Source organism: Lissotriton vulgaris, chromosome 11, assembly GCF_964263255.1.
Source record: "Lissotriton vulgaris chromosome 11, aLisVul1.2, whole genome shotgun sequence".
Classification (NCBI taxonomy): domain Eukaryota; kingdom Metazoa; phylum Chordata; class Amphibia; order Caudata; family Salamandridae; genus Lissotriton; species Lissotriton vulgaris.
This window is the reverse complement of record NC_141699.1, coordinates 136,517,522-136,544,876: the sequence shown is the minus strand read 5'-3', so window position 1 is coordinate 136,544,876 and position 27,355 is coordinate 136,517,522. Positions and strand designations below refer to the sequence as shown.

Genomic DNA, 27,355 nt, shown 5'->3' with positions numbered 1-27,355 from the left:
ACTAATTCCTCCATCCACCTTTAGACTCAACTGTCCACCCATCCATCCATCAACCCTTCGACCCAGCCACCCACCCATCCATCCATCCCCGCCCACTCAGCCATCTATCCACCATTTCCACTCAGCCATCTATCCACCATTCCCACTCAGCCATCTATCCCCGCCCACTCAGCCATCTATTCATCTACTCTCTCACCACTTAATCCATCCTTTCACTCATCAATCCACTTTCGACCTATCCATCCACTCACCCATCCCTTCATTCACCCTTGCACTTATCCTACCATTCTTTCAAACATCCATCCTTACATCCATTCACTCATTCATCCATGTATCTTCCCTTTCACGACACTTTCATTCATCCATATATCCATCCAGCCTTTCACTCATTCATCCATATATTTATCCATTCACCCTTACACTCAATGTATGCATCTATCATCCACTCTTGCACATATTCATCCATGCATCTATACATCCACCCTTTCACTTATTTATACATGCACCTATCCATCCACCCTTTCACTTATTCATACATGCATCTATCCATCCACTCTTTCATACATGCACCTATACATCCACCCTTTCACTCATTCATTCATGCATCTAAACACCCACCCTTTCACTCCATTCATTCATCCAAGTATCCATCCTCACTTATTCATCCATGCATCTATCCATTCACCCTTTCACTCATTAATGTATGCATCTATCATCCACTCTTGCACGTATTCATCCATGCATTTATATATCCACCCGTTTACTGATTCATACATGCATCTATCCATTCACCCTTTCACTCAATAATGTATGCATCTAAAATCCACTCTTCCATGTATTCATCCATGCATCCATGCATCTATACATCTATACATCCACCCGTTCACTATTCATCCATGCATCTATTCATCCACCCATTCACTCACTCTCCCACCCACCCTTTCAAGTCTATTATGGGCCTTTGTCTGTGGACCTGTAGACTGAAGAGGCCCATCAAAAACTCTACAGCTGCTGTAGTTGCTACAGCGGTGTATTCACAATGCCCCTGGTGCAGGCACAAAGTGAGACGAGAGGCCTAGTGCAAGAACAGAATTGGGGGTGGCCTTCGGCCTGCATGAAAGCCCCTGGGGAAACTGATCAGCTTTAATGTAAGCCCTCGATGAAGTAAGATCTGAGAGGCCAAGGGGAGCGGGTGAGGGATGTCAGAGTGCAGCGGAGGGTGGAGTGGTTCAGGCACCGGGTGTAACATAAGGTGTACAGAAAACACAAAGTGCCAAGGATGGGGTGCATAAGAAGGGAAATCAAATTGAGTTGAAGATGAGCAGGGATATTGGAGCCCTATGAGGCCCAGGAGTGGAGCAGAGAATTCAAGGCAGGGGTCATACAGTTCAAGTTAGAGCAAGAGGCCAAGAGGCACAAAAAGCAGCCTCTTACTTGTCATTGCTGCGAGTGTACTGGGGCTGCAGAAGCTCGATGTGTGTCTCATGCTTAAAGATAATAAACGGACCAGGGGAGAACCTGGAAGCCACACGAGCTTATCCAGCTGGCTCAAACTGAGCTCTGCTTTCTCATTTTATTGTTCTGCTCTGGGGAAATTAAAATGCAGGCCCCAGTTTTGCATTGACCTTTTCATTGCCAATAAACTGCTCAGAGCAACTTATCTACTGGCTGTGACCTACAGGGTTGAACAGCTGTGTATCTTATTACTATAAAACTGTCTACTTGTCCTTTGGACAAAATGCAAATTAAAACCTCTAGCCCTCCTAAGAAATCTAGATGTCTCGGGCGTCGGGAGATAGGAATTCCCCACCCCTGAAGACGCAAATACATTTGCGTCCAACGTTAACATGTCCTCTACCAGATCCACCTTGAATGGATTCATAATTCAGTTTCTAAACATGCCATGCCAACGTCTTTACATGGTACACTTTTTGGTTTTCCTGGCTCTGCCGAGCTAGGCCCTGATTTCTGACTTCGAACCACTTCTGTCTCTGTTTCTGAAAGCTGCAGCATGGAGATGCATCCCTGACCTCTGCCTTACTTCCTGCCGGCGCAGCGGTGCCCGGCTCGGCCTGGACTGCCTGCCAAATTCATGTTTTGCCTTCCAATTATCAGTTCATCCTCCTCGAAAACACATTCCAGTCTAGTGAAATAGTTAAACATATTCCCGGCTGCAGAGCAAAGGGCCCGGCCTTTTCTGTCCTCCTTGCAAATGATTTACTGGCTCCGTTAGCATGGTAGGCCCATGGCTCCGCACGTTGCACCCAGACACATATGCACGCACCAGTTTTCAGTATGGGATGGCCCCTGCCCGAGAGACCTTTTACTTCAGACACTACATCCTCCAAACATAAGATATTAGATATGTTATAGGTACAGGTTGCCCTGACACTCCAGACACCAGTCTCCTCCACTAGTGCTAAAGTCAAAGCTCCCAGTTACACGTCATGCTAGTTGCGCGCGCATCCAGGTTAAGGGTTTCTGCTGATTCTGCAACTTTTTCCTATGCATCCACCTACATATGACGATTCTTGTGACGTTTCTCTGACATGAACAGTGCACGCTCATGTGTACGCCTCTTTTTCACGCCTCCTCTTACGCACATGTGTTCTTATCTCACTCTTTTCACCTGTTACGCCTACTGTATTGGATTCAATTGTAAGGTTTTACTATATATAATGTGTAATGTTAATAAAACGTTGACTGTCCCTTCCTGAACCTTAGAGGTGACGGAACATGATGCTCCATCCTTAAGGATAATGCCATTAAAGCCCGTATGACTCAGATACCACGGACTCTGCCTCTCATTTGAATGAGCTGTCTTGTAATGATAATTATACGGAAAAATGTCTAGGTAAATTTATTTACCACAGACCCCCAGGGCCGCTTTGTCTTTATAAAAGGAATGATGGGTGCTGAACCTGTGGTTTTCGGTAGTGTTTATGCCCCTCCCCCTATGCAGTGGGCCCTGTCGGAGAGACTGTTTGCAATATGGGATGAAATCCCGGATGTGTTGACGGTGGTTGGGGGCGATTGGAATGAGGTGATGGATGTGTGCTTGGACCGCCAGAGGCGATTGCCAGTGGCTGTGGATCCTTCTCCCTCTGCCCCACATACTAGGCTGCGTGCGACAGCGGACAGTTTGGGCTGGGTGGATGTGTGGCGCCATTTGCATCCGGTTGCGCGCGAGTTCACGTATGTGTCGGCTGTGCATGGCTCCTTCTCGAGACTTGGTTATATCTTTATGCCTGGTGCCTGTCTGAGTCGTGTGCGAGACGCTGCTATCTTGCCCAGGGGTTTGTCCGACCACTCCCCAGTTGTTGTCATGTTAGAACTCCCCACTAAAAGGCAGCCGTTCCGTTGGCGGATGTCCTCATGGCATCTACAACAACCTGTTTATGTCCATCACTTGCGGGAGGCGATTGATAACTATTGGCGCGATAACCTTGTGGGGGACATTGACGCGGTGGTTGTGTGGGAGGCGATGAAGCCCACGATACGGGGGGTGGACATCGCTTGGTGCACTGCTGCCCGCCGGAAGCATCGGGAGGCCATTACCGCTGCGGCCGCTCAGGTGGAGACCCTGGAACGGCGTGGGCGGGAAGGGGGTGATGAGACTGGTACGGCTGCTCCTACAGGCGCAGCAATCCTATGCTTCGATATTGCATGATGAGGCCAGGCAGGAGTGGCTCGCCACACGCAGTAGGATTTATCAGTGGGGCGACAAGTCAAGTCAAGTCAAGTCATGGAATTTGTATAGCGCACTACATACCCAGAGGGTTTCAAGGCGCTTAGGAAGGAGAGGAGGGTTACTTGTCAAATATCAATGTTTTAAGTTGCTTTCTGAATGCTAGGTGGTTCTGGGTAAGGCGAAGGTACGTGGGGAGTGAGTTCCATGTTTTGGCAGCCAGGTAGGAAAAGGATCTGCCTCCCATGGTGGTCTTGTTGATGCGAGGTACAGTGGCGAGGGCTTGGCTGGAAGAACGTAGTTGGCGGGAGGGGGTGTAGAAGGACAGTCGTGAGTTGAGGCAATCTGGTCCGATGTCGTAGAGTGATTTGTGTGCGTGGGTAAGCAGGCGGAAAGTGATCCTCTTATTGACGGGTAGCCAGTGGAGGTCTTTAAGGTGATCGGAGATGTGTTCGTTGCGTGGGATGTCTAATATGAGCCTGGCTGAGGCGTTTTGGATTCGTTGGAGCTTCTTCTGGAGTTTTGCGGTAGTACCTGCGTAGAGGGTGTTTCCGTAGTCCAGTCGGCTCGTGACCAGAGCGTGGGTGACTGTTTTCCTCGTTACGGAGGGGATCCAGCGAAATGTTTTCCTGAGCATGCGAAGAATGTTGAATCAAGAAGAGGAAACGGCGCTGACTTGTCTGTTCATTGAGAGTGAAGAATCCAGGATGACGCCTAGGTTTCGTGCGTGGTCTGTCGGAATGGGTGCTTTTCCGAGGGCTTCTGGCCACCAGGAGTCGTCCCAAGCAGAGGGGGATGTACCTAAGATGAGGACTTCTGTTTTGTCAGAGTTCAGTTTCAGACGGCTTGGTTTCATCCATTCTGCAACTTCTTTCATTCCTTCGTGTAGGTTAGTTTTGGCGGTGCTGGGGTCATTGGTGAGGGAGAGGATCAGTTGAGTGTCGTCTGCGTAAGAGATGATGTTGAGGTTGTGTTGGCGTGCGATGGCTGCGAGGGGGCTCATGTATACGTTGAAGAGGGTGGGACTGAGTGAGGATCCTTGAGGTACGCCGCAGATGACTTCAGAGGCCTCGGATTTGAATGGAGGAAGGCGGACTCTCTGGGTTCTTCCGGTGAGGAACGAGGTGATCCATTCAAGTGCTTTTCCTTGGATTCCGATGTTATTGAGGCGTTGTAAAAGGGTGCTGTGGCAGACTGTGTCGAATGCTGCAGAGAGGTCAAGGAGGATGAGGGCGACTGTGTCTCCATTGTCCAGTAGAGTTCGAATGTCGTCTGTTGCTGCGATGAGGGCGGTCTCAGTGCTGTGTTTTGCTCGGAAGCCAGATTGTGAGGGGTCGAGGGATTTGTTGGCTTCGAGGAAGGCGGCGAGCTGGTTGTTGACAGCCTTTTCGATGACTTTGGCCGGGAATGGGAGAAGCGAGATGGGGCGGTAATTTTTGAGTTCGGTGGGGTCTGCTGTTGGTTTTTTCAGGAGGGCGGTGAGTTCAGCGTGTTTCCAGTCTTCCGGGAAGGTGGCGGAGTTGAGGGAGCAGTTGATGACGTCTCGGAGGTGTGGTGCTATGACGGAGTCTGCTTTGTTGAATATGTGGTGAGGACATGGGTCTGTGGGGGATCCTGAGTGGATGGAATTCATCAGCCGGATGGTGTCCTCAGTGGAGATCGGGTTCCAGTTGTTAAGGGTGTTCACGGGGGGAAGATGAACAGCAAATGGTAGGGTGGGTTGGTTTCTGGGTTGGTTGTCAAAGCTGTTGTGGATGTCTGCAATCTTGTTGTGGAAAAATGAGGCTATGGAGTCGCAGAGGGCTGGAGATGGGGTGATGTCGTTGGAGTTGGCCGAGGGATTGGAAAATTCCTTGACGATGTTGAAAAGTTCCTTGCTGTTGTGGGCGTTGTCGTCAAGTCGATCTTTGAATGCTGTTTTCTTGGCTTTTCGGATCAGTTGGTGGTGAGTGCGGGTGGCGCTTTTGAAGGCGTCCTTGGTGCTGGTGGTTGGGTCTTTTTTCCAAGCCTTTTCAAGGGAACGGCAGAGTTTCTTGGACTTCTTGAGATCATCGTTGAACCATGAGGCCTTCTTGCTGCCAGGTTTGCTTTGACGTTTTTTCAGTGGTGCTAAGGTGTCGGCGGTGTCGGATAACCATAGGGTGAGGTTGGCGGCGGCTTCGTTGGTGTCAGAAGATAGGGCTGGGGGGTATCGAAGGAGCGATGCGGAGATTTGGTCCGTGGTGACAAGTCCTGCACGATGCTTCACAGGCTGTGTCAGTCTACTTTGCAGCCGCTCACGTTGCCGGGCCTCACTGCAGAGGACGGCTCGGTGGTGACGGACCCGGCCTGCCTGGCGGCTAGCTTTGCCCATTACTTCGAGGAACAGTATGCCCCTCGAGACTCTCTGGAGGCAGATGAGATATCAGCATTCTTGGATGATCTGTCGCCGAAGGCAGTCTCCGATGAAGCTAGAACGGCACTGGACGCCCGCTCTCTGCTGAAGAACTCGGGGAGGCGCTGGGGCAGCTCAACACCGGGAAGGCGCCGGGGCCGAGCGGCTACCCATGTGAGTTCTACAAGAAGTTTCACCTTCAGCTGGGGTCCCAGTACAGACGCGCGCTTGAGGCGGCACGGGCTCAGGGGGAGCTACCACCGGATTGGCGCCATGCCGAAATTGTGGTGTTTCTGAAGCCGGGCAGGGCCCCTGACAGGCATGACTCGTACCGGGCCATTTTGCTATTGAATATTGAGGCCAAAATCTTGGCGAAGGCCCGAGCGAACCGCCTTCTTCCCTATATTACGGACCTGGTCCACCCCGACCAGGCCGGGTTCATGCCCCGCAGAGCCACTCGCCATAACATCCGGCGGGCACAGGCAGCAGTGGATGCCATGGGGGCCCGGGACGAACAGGCGGCTCTCCTGTTGGCGGATATGGACAGGGCCTTTGACTCTGAGTTGGGCGAACCCGTTTACGCTCTTGCCCCGTCTTAATCTGGGCCCGGTGTTCCTGTCATACCTGAAGTTGCTATATACCAATGTCACGGCCTCGGTCCGGGTGGCTGGTGCCGCGTCCGGGCGCTTTCAGATTGGTCGGGGGACCAGACAAGGTTGTCCATTATCCCCATACCTCTTTGCCCTGGCTATGGAGCCCCTGGCATCTTGGGTGCGTACTGATGCACGGATACGCGGGTTTGTGTGGAGTGGAGAACTGGTGGATAGAATTGCATTATATGCAGATGATATCCTGTTTTTCCTCACGGACCTGCAGCACTCTGGGCCCAGAGTCCTAGAAGTCATGCGCGTCTTTGGCGAGGTCTCCGGCCTCCGGCTTAATCTGCACAAATCGACCTTATGGGTGCTGGGCGGCGGGGTTGTGGCGGACCCCTGGGTAGCGGGACTGCGAGTGGCGACGGATGGGCTGAAGTACCTCGGTGTGTTTCTCTCGGAGTCGCGCACCGGTGCCTGGGACCGCAGCATTCTACCGCTGTGGGAACGGGTCCAGGCCGACATCAAAACGTGGTCCTGGATGCCCCTTACTATTTTTGGAAGATCAGCCATCTTCAAAATGGTTGCGCTCCCACGCCTGCTGTATCAGCTACAAAACTACCCCTACCCTATTGGCCCTCAGTGGTTTCGCCAAGTCAATTCGGCGCTGGGCTGTTTTCTATGGGCTGGTGGAGCAGCCAGAGTGGCGCTGAAGACGTGTTTCCTGTCTACCTATTGTGGTGGCCTGGCCACCTCCGATCTATTGTCTTACTATCAGGCTTCTCAGCTGCTCATCCTCAACGAATGGTGGTACAGTGACAGGGGGGACCCGGCCTATGCATTAGAGCGATCGCTTATGGGGGATAACACGCTACACACCATTCTATACTCGGCCCGCTTGCGACGCGCACTGCCGTCGGTTACGAGAGTAGTTTTTGCGGTGTGGAGACAGACCTTACGCCGCATGGGCTGGTGGGGCAAATTGACAGCGGAGACGCCGTTATGGCATAATGGCCTGCTCCCAGAGCTTTTGGCTCTAGACGGGTTTGAGGGTTGGGAGGCAATTGACATTTCACTACTGGGCCAGGTAATGTCCGGCACTACCCTTAAATCGTTTCAAGAGCTCCGCACGGAGTTCCAAATGCCTCAGACCCAGTTCTTCCGCTACTTGCAGTTGCGCCACGCCCTCACCCCGAGCATTGCCCATCTGGACTCTCTCCCTGTGTTTAGCCCGGTTGAGGCGAAGGTCTTTATGGGGGACCTGGGGGATAGGAAGGTCTCCCGTATTTATCAGACGCTGGTCACTCACTGCTCCTCTACCCTACTCCCTCTTCGGGCGGCCTGGGAAGTGGATGTGGGCCCCCTAGATGATGACGATTGGAGGGAGGCCTTGGAATCCCCGCGTGGGACCGCTATCGCTGTGCGACTTCGGCTTATCCAATTCAAATACCTTCATAGAGCCTATTACACCCGTGAACGGTTGTGGAAAGCTGGGTTGATTGAATCCCCGGAGTGCCTGCGCTGTGGAGCCGTGCCTGGATCCTTGTTGCATACTGTGTGGTTGTGTGCCCGATTGTCTGGCTTTTGGAGGGGTGTGTGGAGCTGCCTGTCTGAGGTCCTGGGTTGGGATCTTCCCCGCACTCACCGATTGGGGTTGCTGCATGTTATGGAGGGCATTGGTGGGAACATCTATAAACGTCACCTACTGCTCTTGGGGCTTGTTGTTGCCAAACGGGATCTGGCCCGGGCGTGGAAGGGAGTGAGGCCCCCCCCCTTGTCTGCGTGGAAGGCAGGGTTGGACTACTATATGGGACTTGAGAAGCCGATCTTTGAGGCAAGGGGCTGCCCCCGCAAACACTACAAAATCTGGAAGCGGTGGGCCGACTACAGAGGACTATCGCTGGATCCCCCAGCGGAACGAGAAGAGGACATATGACTGTGCTAACGTTGCTGGCCCGAGTCGGTGGCACACCCGTCACACTACACCTAAACCTTTACTTGCTGCTATTTGTACACGTGCGTGGGGAGGGGGGGGGAAGGGGGGGGGTGGTCCTGGGAAATGGGGAGTTCAGGGGGTTGACGGGGTAGGGTGGGTTGTGGGTTTATTCATATTTGAGCCTATTTTCGGTACCTACTTGACCATTACTGCATGTCTTGCGAACTGTGTCCTAACTGTTGGTGTTTATCTCCGAATTGTGCGGTGCCACGATTTTATTGCCTGCTTTGCTCAATAAAAATGGTTGTGAAAAAAAAAATCTCCACTATAAAACTTCATATTTCCTCTCCCTCGCCTTCTTTCGATCCTCCCTTACCTCCTGCTAGTACACATTCTCTCACTAGCTTTCCACCCATCTCGACAGAGAACTTTCTCAGTTTGGTGGGTGTGAGAGTTTGCCTACCAGACCTTTCCGACTACGACATCCAGGCTCCTCTAGTCTATCTTCACAGGGCTACGAACGGGGATACGACCCGGAAATCCCTCCCTCGACGACCGGAAACAGTTCCTCAGGACCAATAAGAGGGGAGTGGAATAACCGTTACGGGAGAGAAGGAGGTGGAACGAGGACAACGTGGAAGGAAGACGCGGGACCCGAAGTCAAGCAGGAAGACGCGGGACCCGAAGTCAAGCAGGAAAACGCGGGACCCGAATTCAAGCAGGAAAACGCGGGACCCGGTGCAAAGCAGGAAGAAGACGCGGAACCTGACCGAAGGGAGAATTGGACAACCGGAGCCAACGAGGACGAAGAAGAAACGTGGTCCGAAGATTGGTGGTGTCCGGAGGTGGCTGGAGAGCGGCCGTGACTCAGGAGAGTTACGGCGGAGCCAGGTTAGTGATTGTAGACTGGGAACAGTCGGGAGAGGGTGGTAACGCATGGGTGGAGGTAGCGTTCAACAAAGTAGTAATTTATGCGTTCTTTGTGAAAATAACACTGCCTCAGGTTGAGTCTTATGTTATTGCCAGCCCATCCTGATAATCGAACCTTAGAACTAAAATAATAGGAGACTATCATTTTGAGGGTGATAAAACCCTATCGTGTTTATTTTAGTCCATACTGGGTGCAGGACTGTGCACCAAAACGCTGAGATTGTAACGTTAGGATGGTATGACTTTTTCGGACCTAACACTAATTAATTCTAACGACTCCTTTTCATTTCTTTCTTTCCTATGAGCCTCCGGGGAAAACATCACGATCACGGACACAACGAAGATCGAACTTCCACATCCTCGTCGGACTCGGACGACGCCATACAATCTCAAAAGCCTATAACTCAACAACCTTCAACTTCTTTACCAATTCTTAATAAACCTTCTTTTAAACCCATTTTGCAGCCTCCTCGCCTGTTTATCAAGCCTGCCCTTCCACAAGTGGTGTCAGAAGTGGGATTTGAAGGCGTAATGGAGGCCGCCCTAGCCAAAATGGCTGAAAACCAAGAACATTTGGGAAAAGTAATGGAGCGGTTTCTAACGGTCGTGGAAGAAGACCGAGGGAAGCTACAAAAAGTACTCACCGACCAAGAACAAACACAGGGAACCGTTGTAGACAAATTAACCGCAGCACTTAGTCAACAAAGAGGGCCAACAACCCTACCCTCGGTAGTGTTACAACGATACGTTGCAGGAGAAGACCCAGACTTTTTCTTTAGTAATTTCGAACGCATGGCCAACGCGGCATCATGGCCCCCGGAAAAATGGGGACAATATTTGGGTCCACTGTTGTCAGGTGACTTACAGGCTGCTTACCAAGCTGCAACTCTTCAGGGAACGGTTCCCTACGCCGACATAAAAAAATGTATTTTGGAAAGACTAGGAATAGATGATGAAACATATCGAATCAAGTTACGACAAATGAAAGAGGGTCCACAAGAAACTCCACGTGCACTCTATTTTAGGGTGAAAGACATGGCCGATCGGTGGTTGAAGCCAACTACTACAACTAAAGATGGGATTATGGCAAAAATATATTTAGAACAATATTTAACATCTCTGCATCCACCCATTCAACGATGGGTGCGGCAACAGGCAAACCTCACTCTAGAAACGGCGGTTGAAATAGCCAGTGCATATAGCAGAGCCCAGGACTTTCAAAAAGGGAAAGAGGACGTAGGAAAACCAGTAGGTCATTCCCTTCATAGGCCGACCAGACCCCTTGTACCCAAGAAACCTGAACCTCTTGCTTTGGTACCAGGTACGCCCACAGTGCCTATACCCAGTATTCCCCTTAACAGACCTCCTCAGACTGGGCCTCAATGTTTTCAATGTGGAGGGTTCGGCCACATTGCCCGGTTTTGCTCCCAAAGAAGAACCCATGGAAATTGGGTTGGCACGCAATTATTATTGTTCTCCCCCCGCAAAGAAACTACCACCATACAAATGTACGGTTTCAGTAAACGGGCAGACCATGACCGCATTAGCCGACACAGGCTGCTTACATAGTGTAGTTCGGCCGCAAGACTTGGGAGACCGCATAGGACCCATTGACGGGATGGTGGCTATCAAGTGTGTACACGGCGATATCAAACCCTATCCGACTGCCAAGGTCTTAATTCAACATCCCCAAGACCAGGGTACATCCTTGACGGTGGGTTTGATACCGCGACTTCCCGAACAGGCTATTCTTGGCAATGATTATGAGAAATTACCCCAGTTATTACATGAGACAGGCACGGAAGAAACCAGAGAGTGGCTGGCTACAGCCCCTTTCTCCACAGATGTTGAAAAAGTATGGCCCCCATCCAAACCGCGGAAAAGTCGAAATCAAAGGAGGGCAGAAAAAGGAAAGCCACCGGTGGTGATGCCGTCCATTCCTGTGGAAAATCCATGGGAAACCGATCGTAATTTTCATGCTGCCCAACGGGAAGACCCGGTGCTACAAGAAGCCTGGAAGAACGCCCTCGATGAAGAAGATCCACAACATGTAGGTCCTTATTTTTTTATTAATAAGGGATTGTTGTATAGAAAGAGTCATGATCAAAAAGCGCAGTTGTTAGTACCAGAACCTTTCCGGGAAAAAGTGTTATATTTAGCCCATAGTCATTTATTGGGTGGTCATTTTGGGGCAGATAAGACTGAAAAGACCATACTTGACAATTTTTATTGGCCAGGTATTTATCAGCATGTAAAGAAATATTGCAAGGAATGTCCCATTTGTCAGCGACATAGTCGATACCATCCCCCTCGGGCACCATTGTTTCCATTACCCATTATCAATGATCCCTTCAGTCGAGTGGGCATGGATATAATCGGGCCTCTCTTACCCTCTCGAAGTGGTTATAGATATGTCCTGGTGATTGTTGATTATGCCACAAGATTCCCTGAAGCTTTACCTCTCCGTCGTCCTGACACAACCAATGTAGCTAAAGCCATGATTGGAGTGTTTTCCCGAGTAGGATTTCCCAAAGAGATCCTAACGGATCAGGGAACTCCTTTCGTTTCCAAACTAATGAGAGATGTGTGCAAAGAATTAGGGATCCATCAGATCCGAACATCGGCCTACCATCCACAGACAGATGGTCTGGTAGAAAGATATAATGCTACGATCAAAACCACTCTGAAAAAACTGCTAGATCTAGAAAGTAGGAAATGGGAGGACATCTTACCTTTGGCTCTTTTTGCTATCCGGTGCAAGGAACAAAAGAGTACTGGGTATTCACCCTTTGAATTGCTCTATGGCCATAAACCTCGTACTTTCTTGGATATGGCTCGAGAACACTGGGAGGCTGAACATGATAATAGCAAGCCTTTACCCGAGTATCTCACGAATCTAAAAACTCATTTAAGTCAAATGCGAGAAATTGTCCGTAACAACTTAGAGGAGGCAGAGAACGCACAAAAGACACAATATGACAAGAAAGCCAAACTCAGAACTTTCCAGGTGGGAAACCTGGTACTGCTTATGATGTCCTCCTCAGATCAGAAGTCATTAGGACAATGGCAGGGTCCCTATCCTATATTGCAACAAGTTACACCCGTAACTTATCGAATTGAGGTAGACAGTAACAAAAAAATCTCTCAAATATACCATGTGAACTTGCTTAAGAAATGGGAAGGACCAGCACCGGCAGCAGTTCACTCTGTTGAGCTTCAAGAACCCCTTTTCAAACAGTGTATCGATCCAGACTTGCCAGGGTCTTTAACCAGGGAGCTAGTGAAAAAATTACAGTCTTACGAATCCGTCTTTTCCAATACACCGGGTGTGACTAATCTAACGGAACATGCTATAAGGACCACCCCGGGGAAAAAGGTTAGATTAAGACCTTATCGGATACCCGAAGCCAGGAGGCAGACAATAAGAGAAGAGGTACAAAAGATGTTACAGATGGGTATTATAGAAACATCCAACAGTGAATGGAATTCTCCCATAGTACTTGTGCCAAAGCCTGATGGATCTATCCGATTTTGCATAGACTTTAGAGAAGTCAATAAAATTTCAGAATTCGATACCTACCCGCTCCCTAGAGTGGATGAAATGGTTGAAAGAATAGGAAAAGCCAAATACATTAGTACTTTGGACTTATGCAAAGGATATTGGCAAATTTCCTTGAAAAAAGAAGACCGGGAAAAAACAGCCTTTTCCACCCCAGATGGTTTGTACCAATTTAGGATGTTACCTTTTGGGTTACACGGAGCTCCTGCCACTTTTCAGCGGGCCATGAATACAATACTCAGGCCCTATGAAAGATTCGCGGGAGCCTATATTGATGATATCATATATAGTGATACGTGGGAACAGCATTTAGAACATCTTGCCGCAGTAGTACACACACTGGGTTCACAAGGACTGAAGATTAACCCCGCCAAAAGTCATTTGGCAGCTCAAACTGTTAAGTATTTGGGCTATCTGTTGGGAGAAGGGGTTATACGACCACAACCTTCAAAATTGTCGGCCATTTCCCATATCCCTTTCCCCAAGACAAAGAAGGATCTACGGGCCTTCTTGGGGTTACTGGGATACTATAGAAGGTTCATACCACAATTTTCACAGTTGGCAGCACCATTGACTGATTTGTTGCAAAAACAGTGCAACACCGAACAAGTACTACAAAGTCCCCCCAAGTCTGTTCAACAGTCCTTCGAAACCCTAAAACAAACTTTAACGTCGGACACTGTCTTGATTAGTCCCGACTATTCACGACCGTTTATTTTACAAACGGATGCTTCAGATCAAGGACTTGGGGCTGTGCTGTCGCAAGAAACACCCCAAGGAGAGAAACCGATTTTGTATATTAGCCGCAAGCTGTTTCCTCGAGAGAAAAACTATGCCACGATCGAGAAAGAAGCCCTTGCCATCAAATGGGCTATCGAGACATTACGGTATTATTTAGAGGGAAGAGAATTTACTTTGTTCACAGACCATGCTCCCTTAGAATGGCTAGCACGAAACAAAGGACACAACGAGAGAGTGCTGAGGTGGTTCCTCTCTTTACAACCTTACCGATTTCAGACACGACATAGGAAAGGTCAAGAGCAAGGAAATGCGGACTATTTGTCCAGATACCCACAAGAAAGGCTTCCCCTTAGAAGAAAGACAGCAAGGGAAAGGGGATGTGAGAGTTTGCCTACCAGACCTTTCCGACTACGACATCCAGGCTCCTCTCGTCTATCTTCACAGGGCTACGAACGGGGATACGACCCGGAAATCCCTCCCTCGACGACCGGAAACAGTTCCTCAGGACCAATAAGAGGGGAGTGGAATAACCGTTACGGGAGAGGAGGAGGTGGAACGAGGACAACGTGGAAGGAAGACGCGGGACCCGAATTCAAGCAGGAAGACGCGGGACCCGAAGTCAAGCAGGAAAACGCGGGACCCGAAGTCAAGCAGGAAAACGCGGGACCCGAAGTCAAGCAGGAAAACGCGGGACCCGAATTCAAGCAGGAAAACGCGGGACCCGGTGCAAAGCAGGAAGAAGACGCGGAACCTGACCGAAGAGAGAATTGGACAACCGGAGCCAACGAGGACGAAGAAGAAACGTGGTCCGAAGATTGGTGGTGTCCGGAGGTGGCTGGAGAGCGGCCGTGACTCAGGAGAGTTACGGCGGAGCCAGGTTAGTGATTGTAGACTGGGAACAGTCGGGAGAGGGTGGTAACGCATGGGTGGAGGTAGCGTTCAACAAAGTAGTAATTTATGCGTTCTTTGTGAAAATAACACTGCCTCAGGTTGAGTCTTATGTTATTGCCAGCCCATCCTGATAATCGAACCTTAGAACTAAAATAATAGGAGACTATCATTTTGAGGGTGATAAAACCCTATCGTGTTTATTTTAGTCCATACTGGGTGCAGGACTGTGCACCAAAACGCTGAGATTGTAACGTTAGGATGGTATGACTTTTTCGGACCTAACACTAATTAATTCTAACGGCTCCTTTTCATTTCTTTCTTTCCTATGAGCCTCTGGGGAAAACATCACGATCACGGACACAACGAAGATCGAACTTCCACATCCTCGTCGGACTCGGATGACGCCATACAATCTCAAAAGCCTATAACTCAACAACCTTCAACTTCTTTACCAATTCTTAATAAACCTTCTTTTAAACCCATTTTGCAGCCTCCTCGCCTGTTTATCAAGCCTGCCCTTCCACAGTGGGCTCTACGAAATCTGGTTCCCCCACTCATAGCTGCCCTTCACACATTCTCTGTGAGATCTTCTCTGTCTGCCCGACCCTCCTCTTGCCCTTCTCAACAAGTCTTTGGCTCTGGGCATTGTCCCTAATCTTTTTAAATCAGCATAGATAGTTCCGGTCTTGAAAAAGGCAGGTGGTGATCCAACTATTCCATCTAATTTTCGACCCATCTCTCTGCTCCCCTTTCTAGGTAAAGTTCTAGAGAGACATGTCACTCATTGCCTTAGCTCTTTTATTGAGGCCTCTGATTACTTTGATCCTTACCAAGCCGGTTTCTGTCCTACTCATTCGACTGAATCAGTCATCTTATCAGTCTTGGATGAGCTTAGAGTCAGTGCCGATCATGGTTCTACTCAGGCCCTTGTACTTCTTGATCTGTCGGCCGCTTTTGACACGGTAGACCATCTTCTTTTGATCGACCGTGTCCAGCTTGATGGCATTTCGGAGGTGGCTCTGTGTTGTGTCTGTTTTTTTCTGGAGAACCGTCACCAGGCGGTTCAACTTTCTTTCTTTTCCTCTACCCCTCGAGCAGTAACCTGTGGTGTTCCTCAAGGTTCTGCCCTCTCCCCCCTTCTTTTCAATCTTTATATTTTTCCTCTTATTTATGCTTTACGTCAACGGGAGGTCACAGTGTTTAATTACGCTGATGACCTTCAACTTATGTTTTCTTCTTCTCCTGATTCTATTTCCCATTTTCAGAACACTGATTTTTATTCAGGACTGGATGAGCTCAAACCCTCTTAAATTAAATCCCGATACGACAGAATTACTCCTATTCGGAAGCTCATCCAATCCCTGGTCTTCCAATTTTTGGCCCTTTTCTCTTGGTCCTGCCCCCTCCCCGAGAAATCTGTGAAGAGTTTGGGCATAAACATTAGCGCAGATCTTTCTATGCACACCCAAATTAGTTTGGTCGTCTCATCTTGTTTTCTGTGTCTCCGTACTGTTGTGAATGTATCTAGGACCCAAATTAAGACATTCCCGATGTATTCCCTTATGTGGTTATAACAAATCATATCCTTATAAAGTCATAAGAATCATATACATATTAAGTCATAGCCAATGCAGTCCAAATACGGCAAGGTTACTCCCATAGACTCCTAGAAAGCACAACGCGCTCTTAAACAAACCAAGCCTCCAGCAGCCCGGGAATTCCCCCTGCTTCTGTTTTGATTTTTCCTAGAACTCCTGGAGTCCTGAAAGAACTGCCAGTTCTTAGTGACGTCTTATGTCCAACCTTACGTCAAACTCAGCACCTTCCAGGTATAAATATACCAACATCTGCCTTAAACAACAAACGGTGGTTTGGAGCACATCGGCTATCTACTTGCCCGACGCCCTGCTGATGCGAGTGCCGAAGGAAGCCGACCCTCCCTGCTGACGCACAGAGAGACGCTGTCTTTTCTCTTTCCGAGAAAATCCAGCTCCAGTGTTTCCCTGACACCCTTGCGGGTTGCTGGGAGATCGAGTCCTGAGAGAGAGATACAAGACCTCCTTCATTCTATACCCAAGGTACGGAGCTGATTAGACCCACAGAATTCTTGATTCAGATTCTTGGCAAAAACTAACTCATCTACTCCTTCCCTGTACTAGGCTTAAGTTAGGTACATTGGGATAGGTGTATCTTAGAAACACCAGTTGAGTACGTTTAGTCATTATTTTAATATTGTATGTATTTTATCAATTTTAAGTATCTTATGGCTTAGAAACCATATAAATGCTTTTACAGTATTATTTCATAATACTCCTTTTACTGTACGCACTTTACTTTATGACAAGTATTGCAATTGTGGCAATTCATTTCTCTTGAAGGAGAAAGAATACTGCTCAATAAATAACCCTTTTATAGAAAATGCCCGTCTCTCTATTTCTCTGCATCTCTGGTGAAACGAAGCATGCACGATTGACTGAGTAAAATAGACATCTATTGTTTACGCGACTCTGGAGATATACTCCTTTTCTGGAGGGAGCAAAGTTGTCATGTTTATGCGGTTGTCAGAAACTAATCCCTTCTTGTCTATTCAGGAAAGCTAAACACCTTGTTTACTCGAGAAAGTTTCTAGTGACCTCTGGGCTAGCTGGCACACACAATTAAGTCTAAAATATATAATAGAGGCCTAGTCGACCTGAGTCCTATGTCTAAACTATCGTTTATGTTATTCCAATGCGCAGAGCCTATTGGGAATATAGGAACTACACTACAGTACTATTCGAAAGGTTGCTCGGTTCTTTACCCTTGATGCTCTTAAATTCATTCTCCTTGCCCTTGTCATTTCCCAGGTCGACTACGCTAATTCCCTCTATATTGGGATTCCTGCCTATGAACTACGCCGACTATAAACTAGACTGATTTATAGTCGGTCTAGATTCCATCATGCTCTCCCACTGTTGACAACTGCACTGGTTACCGGTCGCCCATCGATGTCTATTTAAATTAGGAGGTCCTATTTTTAAATCACTAGCAGGTTTAGCCCCTTTTTATGTAGCATCTAGGCTCAGAACCTATACCCCCTCCAGACACTTGCGTTCCAAGAACCTTTTTGGTTGTTCCTCGGTTTGTCAGGAAGAAACATGGGGGACTGAGTTTTTCTTTCCAGGCCCCTCTGTTTTGGAAGTCTCTTCCTGTCAATCTTCGTTCCTCCCAATCGTACATGGAGTTTCGTAAAGACCTGAAGACCTGGCTCTTTACCAAAGCTTTTGAGGTCTAAATTATTGCCCTGTCTGCTGCCGATCTGCTTAGTGCCATGAAACCTTTTGGGTATACGAGCGCTTTATAAATTCCCCTAACTTCAACTTCAATAGAAGGTGCTTTTGGAGACTGGTCGGGGTGACAAAAATATGCATTCAGCCGACGTTCCACCATCGCCTGCTGGGCATGATACTCAAACAAGAGCCTATGCAGCACAAATTTGCAAAATAGGGTCTCCTACTGGTAAAAGGTCGCATAGCAATACGCTAGGTGTCAAATAAAGAGCCCACAGTTCACAAAAGGATCCGGAACGCACTGGAATGGGATATGGCAGAACTGCACCTGAAATGTGCGAACAGATGAGGACCTCAGACTGGGCGGGTATGATGACCCAATTGGAATATGACCCAGCAACAGATGAGAGCGGATGCAGGCAGGGAAAATGAAGGTGGGAGATTATAGAACACAAGATCATCATCATAAATCACCCAGAAATCGACAATTAAGCAAGAACTATGGTCGGGAGGAAAGAAGGAAGAATGATCTCACCAATATTTGTAGTGTCTGCGTTATCCTGCAACAGCGGTGGGGGACCCACTTGTGTACATGAAAGCCTTCAATTTTAAAATAATCCAATGCCTATGGGCATTACCAGCTAAGGGTGAAATAACCATACCTCGTGAATCAAAAGATTTTTCTTTTTAACAAAAACATGTTGTAAACTTTCGAGCCCAACACTAGATGGCAGGTGTTTAGTGCTTATGCATAAACAGCCACACATTCCAAACCTATGGTTTCCTTTCTTATTTATGAATACAGCACAATTGTCATGTTAACAATGTGAACTGGAACAGTCCAACATCCAGATTAAAATTATCTTTTTAAAGCTTGTAGTGTTAGAAACAGGAGGCTTCTTTGATGGAAGTAACAGCCAGGTGAGGAAGTTGAGATGCCATGCGATGTTGGGGCACAGTTGGTACTGGGCACTAGGACACAGGGCTGGAGGTTGCAGGGGTGTCTTTAGATCTCCGGTTTCTCCTTACTGGGAATGTCGCGGTGGAGGGGGTCATCGCGAAGATGCTGCAGGCATCCACACTGGACCTTGGAGGTGACACCCCTCGAAAGATTGAAGGTCAGGACAGTTGGGAAACCACTTCAGTATTGGTGGGCAATCTGGACAGGGGCCGTGTATGGAGGGTGCAGATTAAAGTGCTGGAGCAGGGCTTCTGGGTTCCGCAGGAGCTTGATGTTTTGTGGACAGGGCTGCTGTCCAAGAGAGTCGAGTCTTTGCTGAAGCAGGGGAATCAGTCCTCACCAAGTTTTGAGGTTGCTGATCCTTTTTGGAGCCGTCGTTTTCTGCGCAGGGGGATTCAGAGCTGCAGGCAGGCAGGGCTGGGGCCAAGTCAGTTGGGACTGGAGACATCACTGCTTCGACGTCGTCTGGTTCCAGTCTTCTTAGATCGTTGATTCTGAAATCCTGGGTTCATGGCTGCCTCCTAAATACTGTAAATAGGGGATGTTTTAGGGGTCTTGAAGTACTAGCCAATAGGCAACTGATTTTAGGGTGACTAGACCCTCGGTGTGTTCACTCCACGTGGGGGAGTGGACACAGTCCCTGACCCTCATTTGAGGGCGCTGCCATCTGCAAGATGGCAAGCTCTGAAGAGAAACTTCACCTCACCTCCCCCACCAGGGGGGTGGGGTTTTGGCAGAGGTGGGCACATCTTCTGGGTTGTCCTGATTTTTCCCGCCCATCTTCCAGCCGTAAAGGGGGTGAGACAGGATGTGCAGTAGCTCTACAGTGGTCCAGTTAATTTGAAAGATGACATCAGTGAGATGGTAAGAGGAAATGGCTCATTGCATGCTAACCCCCACTTTTTGCTCAATTTGTTTACTCTTGGTACTGGTATAATTACTCTGTAAACACACTGAGCCTTGCTGAACTAGCCTCAGTGAACGTGCTCCGACTCTTAAAAATTCGTCTCAATTGATTTATTCCCAACTGGCATAGGCCAACTAACATAAGAGTCCCTACTATATGGAACCAGGGGTTTCCAAGGGCCTGGATGTTAAAAGCCCCTTGTGGACAACAGCACTGGCTGTGCCACCATGAGAGAGACAAAGAAAAGCACAACTCCCAGCCTACCATTGCTGGCTGGCAGAGCAGTTTGAGCTGCTAACTTGACATTGCCATTTAAAAAGTTCAGATCTTCCTTTTTAATAGATAGGGGTTACCCCTGAGATAGGCCGATCTAACCCTAAGGGAGGGTGCTGTATATTAAAAAAACGAAATGTGTTTTTACGTTTTCGAACAGTAAAAACCCTCAATTATTGTATAGTGTTGCACAATTGGCAAGTACAGGATTACACATTGACTATTCAGCTCTGCAAACGTCTGAATGGGAACATTACAGTTAGCACTTTAACGTATAAAAAGAATAATTGCATTCAATCAGATCTGGTTTAATTTAATGCAACCTAAGAGGATAGCAGTTTTAGAAAGTTGCCGCTCTATTGACCAATGTCTTCCTGTGTCTAAGTTTGCACAGGCCACAAGACTAACTTCTGCTTTTGCCGGAGTAGTAGTTCCAAACGTTTTCCAAATAATCATGGTAGTTGCCAATGCAAGTTTGCAATTTGAATGAAAAGCAGCAATTTTTTATTTGCTTCGTGATGATCCCTCTGTTGGATTTGGTTTGCTTAGGGGTCTTAAAATTCTTAAGAACTATTCTTATAAACTGGTGTCTCATTTCCTTTGTGTCTCTTTTCTTATTCCAATGTTTTGGTATGTCTAAATGCTTTGCAGTTGATCCTTTTAAAGCCTAACTGTTAAAAGTCACAGCGTCCCAGGTTGAAAATGAGTCTGATTGGACCCAAGACGGGTTGGTGAGTTTATTACATTGTGAGGTAGCATAACCACACCATATAATAAATAGCTTTCCTCACAGATGGGCCTGCTATCCCTGAAAGGAGGTGTCTGTCATAAGAGTTATTCCAAAAATATTATCAGATCTCATTACTGTAGGCTCTTCAACCTGAAGGCAAATGATGATTTAGTGGTAGAACACTTTTAGGATCGTTAACGCAGTTATCAGGCAAACTTATGTGGCCGAATTACAGGTACTCTGAACCCCAGGCAATCAAGAGTAGAGATAGGGTGGAAGATCATGCCCAACATTCTGGTGAGAAAGTCTGCCATCACCAACAGCCTTCTGAATTGAAGCATGTCCAGGTGCAATTACCTTGCAAGTACAACCCAGTAAGAAAATGGTCTAGGGTGGTCTTAATTCAGGAAGCACTTATGGATGTAGGGTTCCTTGAGGAAAGTACAGGCCTGTATTCGGGATGAACACGGAACGCGAAAGGGAGAATTGTTTGGTGCACAAGTGGCGGTGAAACACGAGGCTTTGAGAATCAGTGAGATAAAGATAGATCTCGTTTAGTCCGATACAAAAGTTGGATATTGGGAACTGAAGCTTTATTATCGTTTTGCACGCCCTGCCTGATTTATACAGAACTTCGGATGCAATTGATTGAAAATTGTGACCTCATAACATAAGCAAGGATACTGGAGACGTTTTCACTTCCAGAATAGGAGGTCCTAAAGCGAAACAAGTTTGAGCCCTGAGGAAGCCATTGGTTTAAGAATAACCTCAGCGAAACGTTTGGCATGGGAATAGGAGTTGGAAAATAATTAAATAAGAAGAAACTTTCAAGAGCCTTTTGGATTGTTTTGTGTTTTGGACCATAAAGAAAAGACTGTCAATGTTGTGATAAGCGGTGTGCTACAAAACTTATGTGATTGCCATTTGTGCCTAATCTTTTGATTACAAAGTGAGAAGTGGGGTGTTGTTCTTCTCTTAAAATTGTTAGCACCCAGGTACATGATATTAGTAATCAAGATACTCTAGTGTATTTCTTCATGAGCGCTATAGATCTCCATTAGCACCGAAAGTGGAAAGTACAGGCAAATGTTCCCAAGGAGTATCAAGAATATTTACCATAGATCAAGTATCTGAAAATGTGAATGCCTCTTATGAAGTGGGGAACAAGTCGATGTATGACATGTTCCAGGTCATGAAGCGGACACATAAAACATCACCACTATCCGCCCATTAGTGTTCCTCCTTGGGGTGTAATAAGAGCTAATCAGTCTTTGAATTTTGTATGCCTGGCTGAAGCACCACTGTCAACGATACTGCTCACCAAAGACCAGCCTTAGATCGACTAAGCCTTCCTCAAAAACATTCCAATTCTTCCTGCTTGATAAGGAAATGTATTGCTGTAGAGTTGGCAATCTCAACACTGATGAACATTGTGACGATCAGGGTGTGAATCAGCTTTATACATTTATGAGGTTTAGTAAGAATTATAAATAATAATGAAGGATGCCTTAATTTCAGATGGCTCTACTTTACATTCCTATCATGCCCATCTCTTATAAAAGCATTCTGGGATCTCGGTTTATGAATCAGCAGCAAGTATTCAGTGATGGACAATATCCATACAAGAAATAAGAATGGACTGTTATGTGGAGAAAAAAATAAGGATACATTCTTTCATATTTGGTTAGTGTTAGATACCTGAGCTGCATAGGTCACTGCCTCTAGCTGCAACGCCGACAACCAGCCGTGATCAATGGTTTCTTCAGGTACCGAAGTTTGGAACCAGACGTCAGGGGGTGTTACACTAGACAAAGAGCTGGTTTCTACGACTGGATCTGGATGGCGCAGACCAACTTTCACTACATGAGGAAAAGGTGCATAACAATTCTTAATACTTTTATACACAAATTAACTTACATTACTGATTATTTCAGGTCTCTACATTCTGAAATGGAATCAACATTGCTGCAAGCCTTAGTGTAACGCAGTGTCAACTCGGAGTCCTACAACAGCCTCCACTATTTGCAATCTGGCATAAGACATTCCATGGGGAACAGAAATCAACAATTTGGATGTTGCAAAAGGGATGATTTCACTTTGCATCCAGTGCAAAGGACTTTAGTGGCATTACCTCTCACCTTGTCAAATATGAGAGCAATCCATTAATCAAATACTAGTTAAAGTCAAACTTTTAATTAAACTGCACTGCGCAAGAAGATCAACATTTATCAAAGAAATGATCTATTCATTTTTAATAAACGTGTGTTAAAGATTAGAGTGGATCCTACATTAAGGCCACTGGGATTGTGAATGGTGTATCAGTACTGCCTACTTGCTCTTCAAAAGACTCTTGCTTACACAGACCACAGGTGCAAGTGGCTGTTAGCATTACAGCCATTCGCCTACGTCCTCTCTTGCCACTATTATTATTGAAAGCAGTATCATAGGAAAACCTTCGACAGGAGCATGTTGGGTGTCAGGAAGAGAAAGGGTCGGGAAAAGGGCTGTGGATAGAAGAAGAGAGATGAGGAAAGGGAATAGAGATTTTAAAAAACAGGCAGTGAGGAAGAGAGCTAGAGAGATGGGGTGGAAAATGAAGTGACAATAGGTCTAAAAGACTGATGGGAACAGAGGGGAAGAAAAATATTTTAGCATGATGTGACACTGAAAAATATAGACATTAGTTTATTGTACTTTAAGCATTTGATTAGCCAATCAGCACAATCACGGTCACCTGTGTAGAGACAAACAATTGACTGGCCATGGAATGAAAATGTAACGAGGCCTCTAAAGAGTAGATTACATGGGCACTAGTAGATATTTTAATGTAGGTGGTAGCCCTTGGAGGAATTTGAACATGTGTGTAAAGAACTGAAATGTTAAGTTCTAGGGGAAGAAAGGGTTCAGTCTAGTTACGAGCTTTGGATGACAATCATGTCTAAACAATCTAATGCTTTATAACTGTAGGTTTAAATGAGGTACTTTAGCAGCTTGGAACAATAAGCATGGCTTTCTGCAGAGCAGCTGCATGCAGATTGTGGACAGCAACACCAAAACATTGCAATAAAAAAAAACACACAATTACATTCCAAAACTAATTTAGTCAAAATGAAAGAACAATTTATGACCTGTAATCCTAGTTCTCCTTCAGGGGAATCTCCCTTAAAATAAAATATTTTAATTTTGTCAAAAACGCCACTTGTTTGACAATCGTCCTCCAAGTAGCAGGAAAATAGGAAAAACAGACTCATCGTCCATGTATCCTTTGCCTTCTGGATACCAATGTCATTGGCTGATGATTACACCGCTGGAACTTTTCTATGTGCACTCTTATGGACGGGGAGAAGAGACACTTTCAATGCAATCAGCAGGAGTCCCAGTTAGTGGAATATCAGAGGAGAGGGACTCCTCTCTACCAAACCTCCAAATCCTTCTCTATGAGGAATCCCCCAGAGGAATATTCAAGAAGAGAAGGCATAATAAAAGGTGGAGTTCTCCCTGTTCAAAGACTCTTCAGTGTGGGGGAGCAAGGAGTAACCAGGGACTGATAAATCAGGGATATCTTCTTTGTCTCTAAATCCCCCATGAAAACCTTCGCTTCCAACGGGCAAAATTCAGGAAGAGATTCTAGGCCCTCTAGGCTGAGGGACAGTGCATGACGGAATTGAAGGTACCGATTGAACTGGGACTAGGCATGCAAAATTCCTCCTGCAAATCTCAAAAGGACTTGAGCGCCGTGTCAGGGGCGGCCTTAAGCATGTGCAAGCTGTGCACCTGCACAGGGCCACCAAACCCCAGGGGCCACCATGCCAAAATATATCCTTAATAAAATAATCCTCCGAGGATGGATACATATTTGCGTGGCGGCCCCTGGCAGGGATTTGGCGGCCTCTGGCTCTGTTCCACTTCTAAACACCCTGGACCACCCCCCCACTTCACTGGCCTCTGCGCTCCGTCCCGCCCGGACCCACTCTTCTGGGGCCCCCTACCTACGCTCCATGCCCAGGGCCACCATGAGCCTAGAGCCGCCCCTGGTCGTGTCCCTCATAATATCACCCAGGGTAGAAACACCTATAGTATCACAGCCCCGCAGGGCCGCGATGTCAGGCAGGCTCCCATCAGAGGGGGGTTTCTTGGTTCAGGGTATTCCACCATCCCATGCGCCGCAATGCCTGCCTCCAAATTTGAAAGACCACCCGTGTGGCTGGTAGAAACGCGCCCGCAGCAACGCAGGAGTAAAGAATAGTGTGGAGTGTGTGGGGTCCCATAAGCCTATGCTCCAACACATATGCCGGTCCTCCCTGTCGCCATACCACCACTCATTGAGGACCAATAGATGCAAGGCCTGGTATTACGAAAGAATATCAGAGGTCGCGAGTCCGCCGTAGTAGGTGGAAAGATAGCAAGTGCACAGCACTACATGCACTGCTCCTCCCTCCCACAAGAACTGCCCAAGCACAGAATTCACCAGCCAGAACCATTTGGGTGGGATTGGGTAAGGGTGATTCTGCAGCTGGTATAGTAACAGAGGAAGCGCTACCATCTTAAATATTGTTGATCTACCATAGAGTGTCAAAGGAATGCGAGACCAGATTTAATACCTGCACGGACTCGCTCCCATATCGGTGCCAGATTCCGCTCCCAGGAGATCGCCGGCACATCCGAGAGAAACACCCCCAGATAATTGAGGCCCCCTACCGCCATTTGAATCGTGGACTCCCATGTGCCTACCTGCGCCCGATCACCCAGAACTCACAGCGTGGATTTGCGGGGTTCATATACAGCCCCGACGTTTCCCCGAAGATCTGCATGATCCGCTGGAGCCGTGGCCCCATTATGTCCAAAGCTGTAAGTAAAAAGAGGACATCGTTGCATATAACCCTGTTCAAACTTTGACAAGGTACAATGGCAACTTGCTCTCCTTCAAGGGTAGGTTCAACACTGAAATACCATTCCACATCAAAGAGAGCAAGGCATTCAAAGTTGAGGGATTCCATAACATACAGACACGCAAACCTTTTTTCTGTTGGAAATACTGCTCAGCCTTTTCCAAAAATGAAGGTGAGGAAGCTACCAGCTACATTTGAGTGAATACTCAAGAGTATATTCCGAATACAGGCGGCCCTCTGCAGTAGTCATTCCAAATTTGCCAAGTCCCGTTTCAAAACCTTCACAGCAGCCAAGACAACCACCTTCAGAGCACCAATCAAAATTGCCTAGAGCGCCATCTCCAGGACCACTGGGCACACAATCATCCAGTATGATCTTGGTTCCTACTGATGTTGCGCCAAGAGGACCTAGGTCTACATCTCTAGAAGAATTTCATAATAAAGCTTTTCTGTTTAGGCATACATCAGCATAAACCTGAAGCCCTGTGCCATGTTTACACATTCAGAGTAGGGATGCACAGCAACTCCGGTTTTGTATATACAATACAAGGTAAAGATAACAATTATCACTTCACTCCCTATGCTTTTGAGTCGAGGAGGCCCAGATGCATGATGTACGAAAACAGCAACTGACAAAAGGAATTGGCATGTTTTCAGCAAGAAACAAAGTTTCAAACTGCATTTACTGCATAAGGGTACAAGAGCCTTTGCATTTTACAAAGCCATGTTTTTACGAATATAAGCCACTGGGAAGGGAACCCCCACAGATCTTAGTCTAAGCTCACAAGAGGGTGGTGCGATGGGGGCATCGCGCACCCCAATATTAGACGATCATACTGGGCAGCTCATCTCACTGCATTAATCACTGTACGTACGGACCGCAGAAAGACCCTGGTTTATATACGGATAGGTGGATGTTGCCCGGAAGAAGTTACAGGGGAGCGCTGTATGCCAATCCGTCTAGAGTAAAACTAACAAGGCCCACAAATCATTTGGTCACGGTAGGGGGAGATGCCACACTGAGTTTGGGTTGGAAGGACAAGATCATGCTGGACACCCCACTCTGGGACTCAGTTCAGTTAGGAAACATGACGGTCACCAAAGGGTTTGACAGATGGGACCCAAATGGTTTATCTTCTGCGGGGAACCAGTGGAGAAATGGTAGAGTAATCTCCATTGACCAGTTAAGAGACGAATATGACCTAGCTGCCTCAGAGCACTACAGATATCTTCAGGTCAGACACGCGCTGCAAGCCATAATACAGAGGGGTGACAGTCCGCCAGAGTCATCCTGCTAGAGGACAGAATACTAGATGGCCACCTTCCGGAGAAAGATCTCCATGATATATAAAAAACGAAAAAACAATTCCTCCGACACCCTTCTCCAACTACGTGTTCACTGGGACAACGACATAGCAGGGTTGGATGATGGTGAATGGCTAGAAGCCTCATCCAGGCTGAGGCTTGTTCAACTTAAAATACTACATAGGATATACTATTCGGGGTCAACTTTGATGAAGATGGAATTTAGGGAGGACGCAGATTGTATTTGCGGATGTGGGCTGGTTGGTACATTCATACATACAATTTGGGAGTGTAATAATCAAGAGATAC

The 27,355-nt window shown here is 47.3% G+C and overlaps 1 protein-coding gene across 1 annotated transcript in view; it reads right to left on the bottom strand.

The window, feature by feature from the left end:
- Window positions 1-25,687, bottom strand: part of SBNO1 (strawberry notch homolog 1) — a 946,695-nt gene extending 921,008 nt beyond the window's left edge. Inside the window, exons 1-2 of the mRNA XM_086942451.1 lie at window positions 25,609-25,687; window positions 22,551-22,711 (exon numbers count right to left, since the gene is read on the bottom strand). Coding sequence (XP_086798577.1) covers window positions 22,551-22,711; window positions 25,609-25,687 — 240 coding nt within the window. The remainder of the gene's footprint in view (window positions 1-22,550; window positions 22,712-25,608) is intronic.
- Between the last annotated feature and the right edge of the window lie 1,668 nt (window positions 25,688-27,355).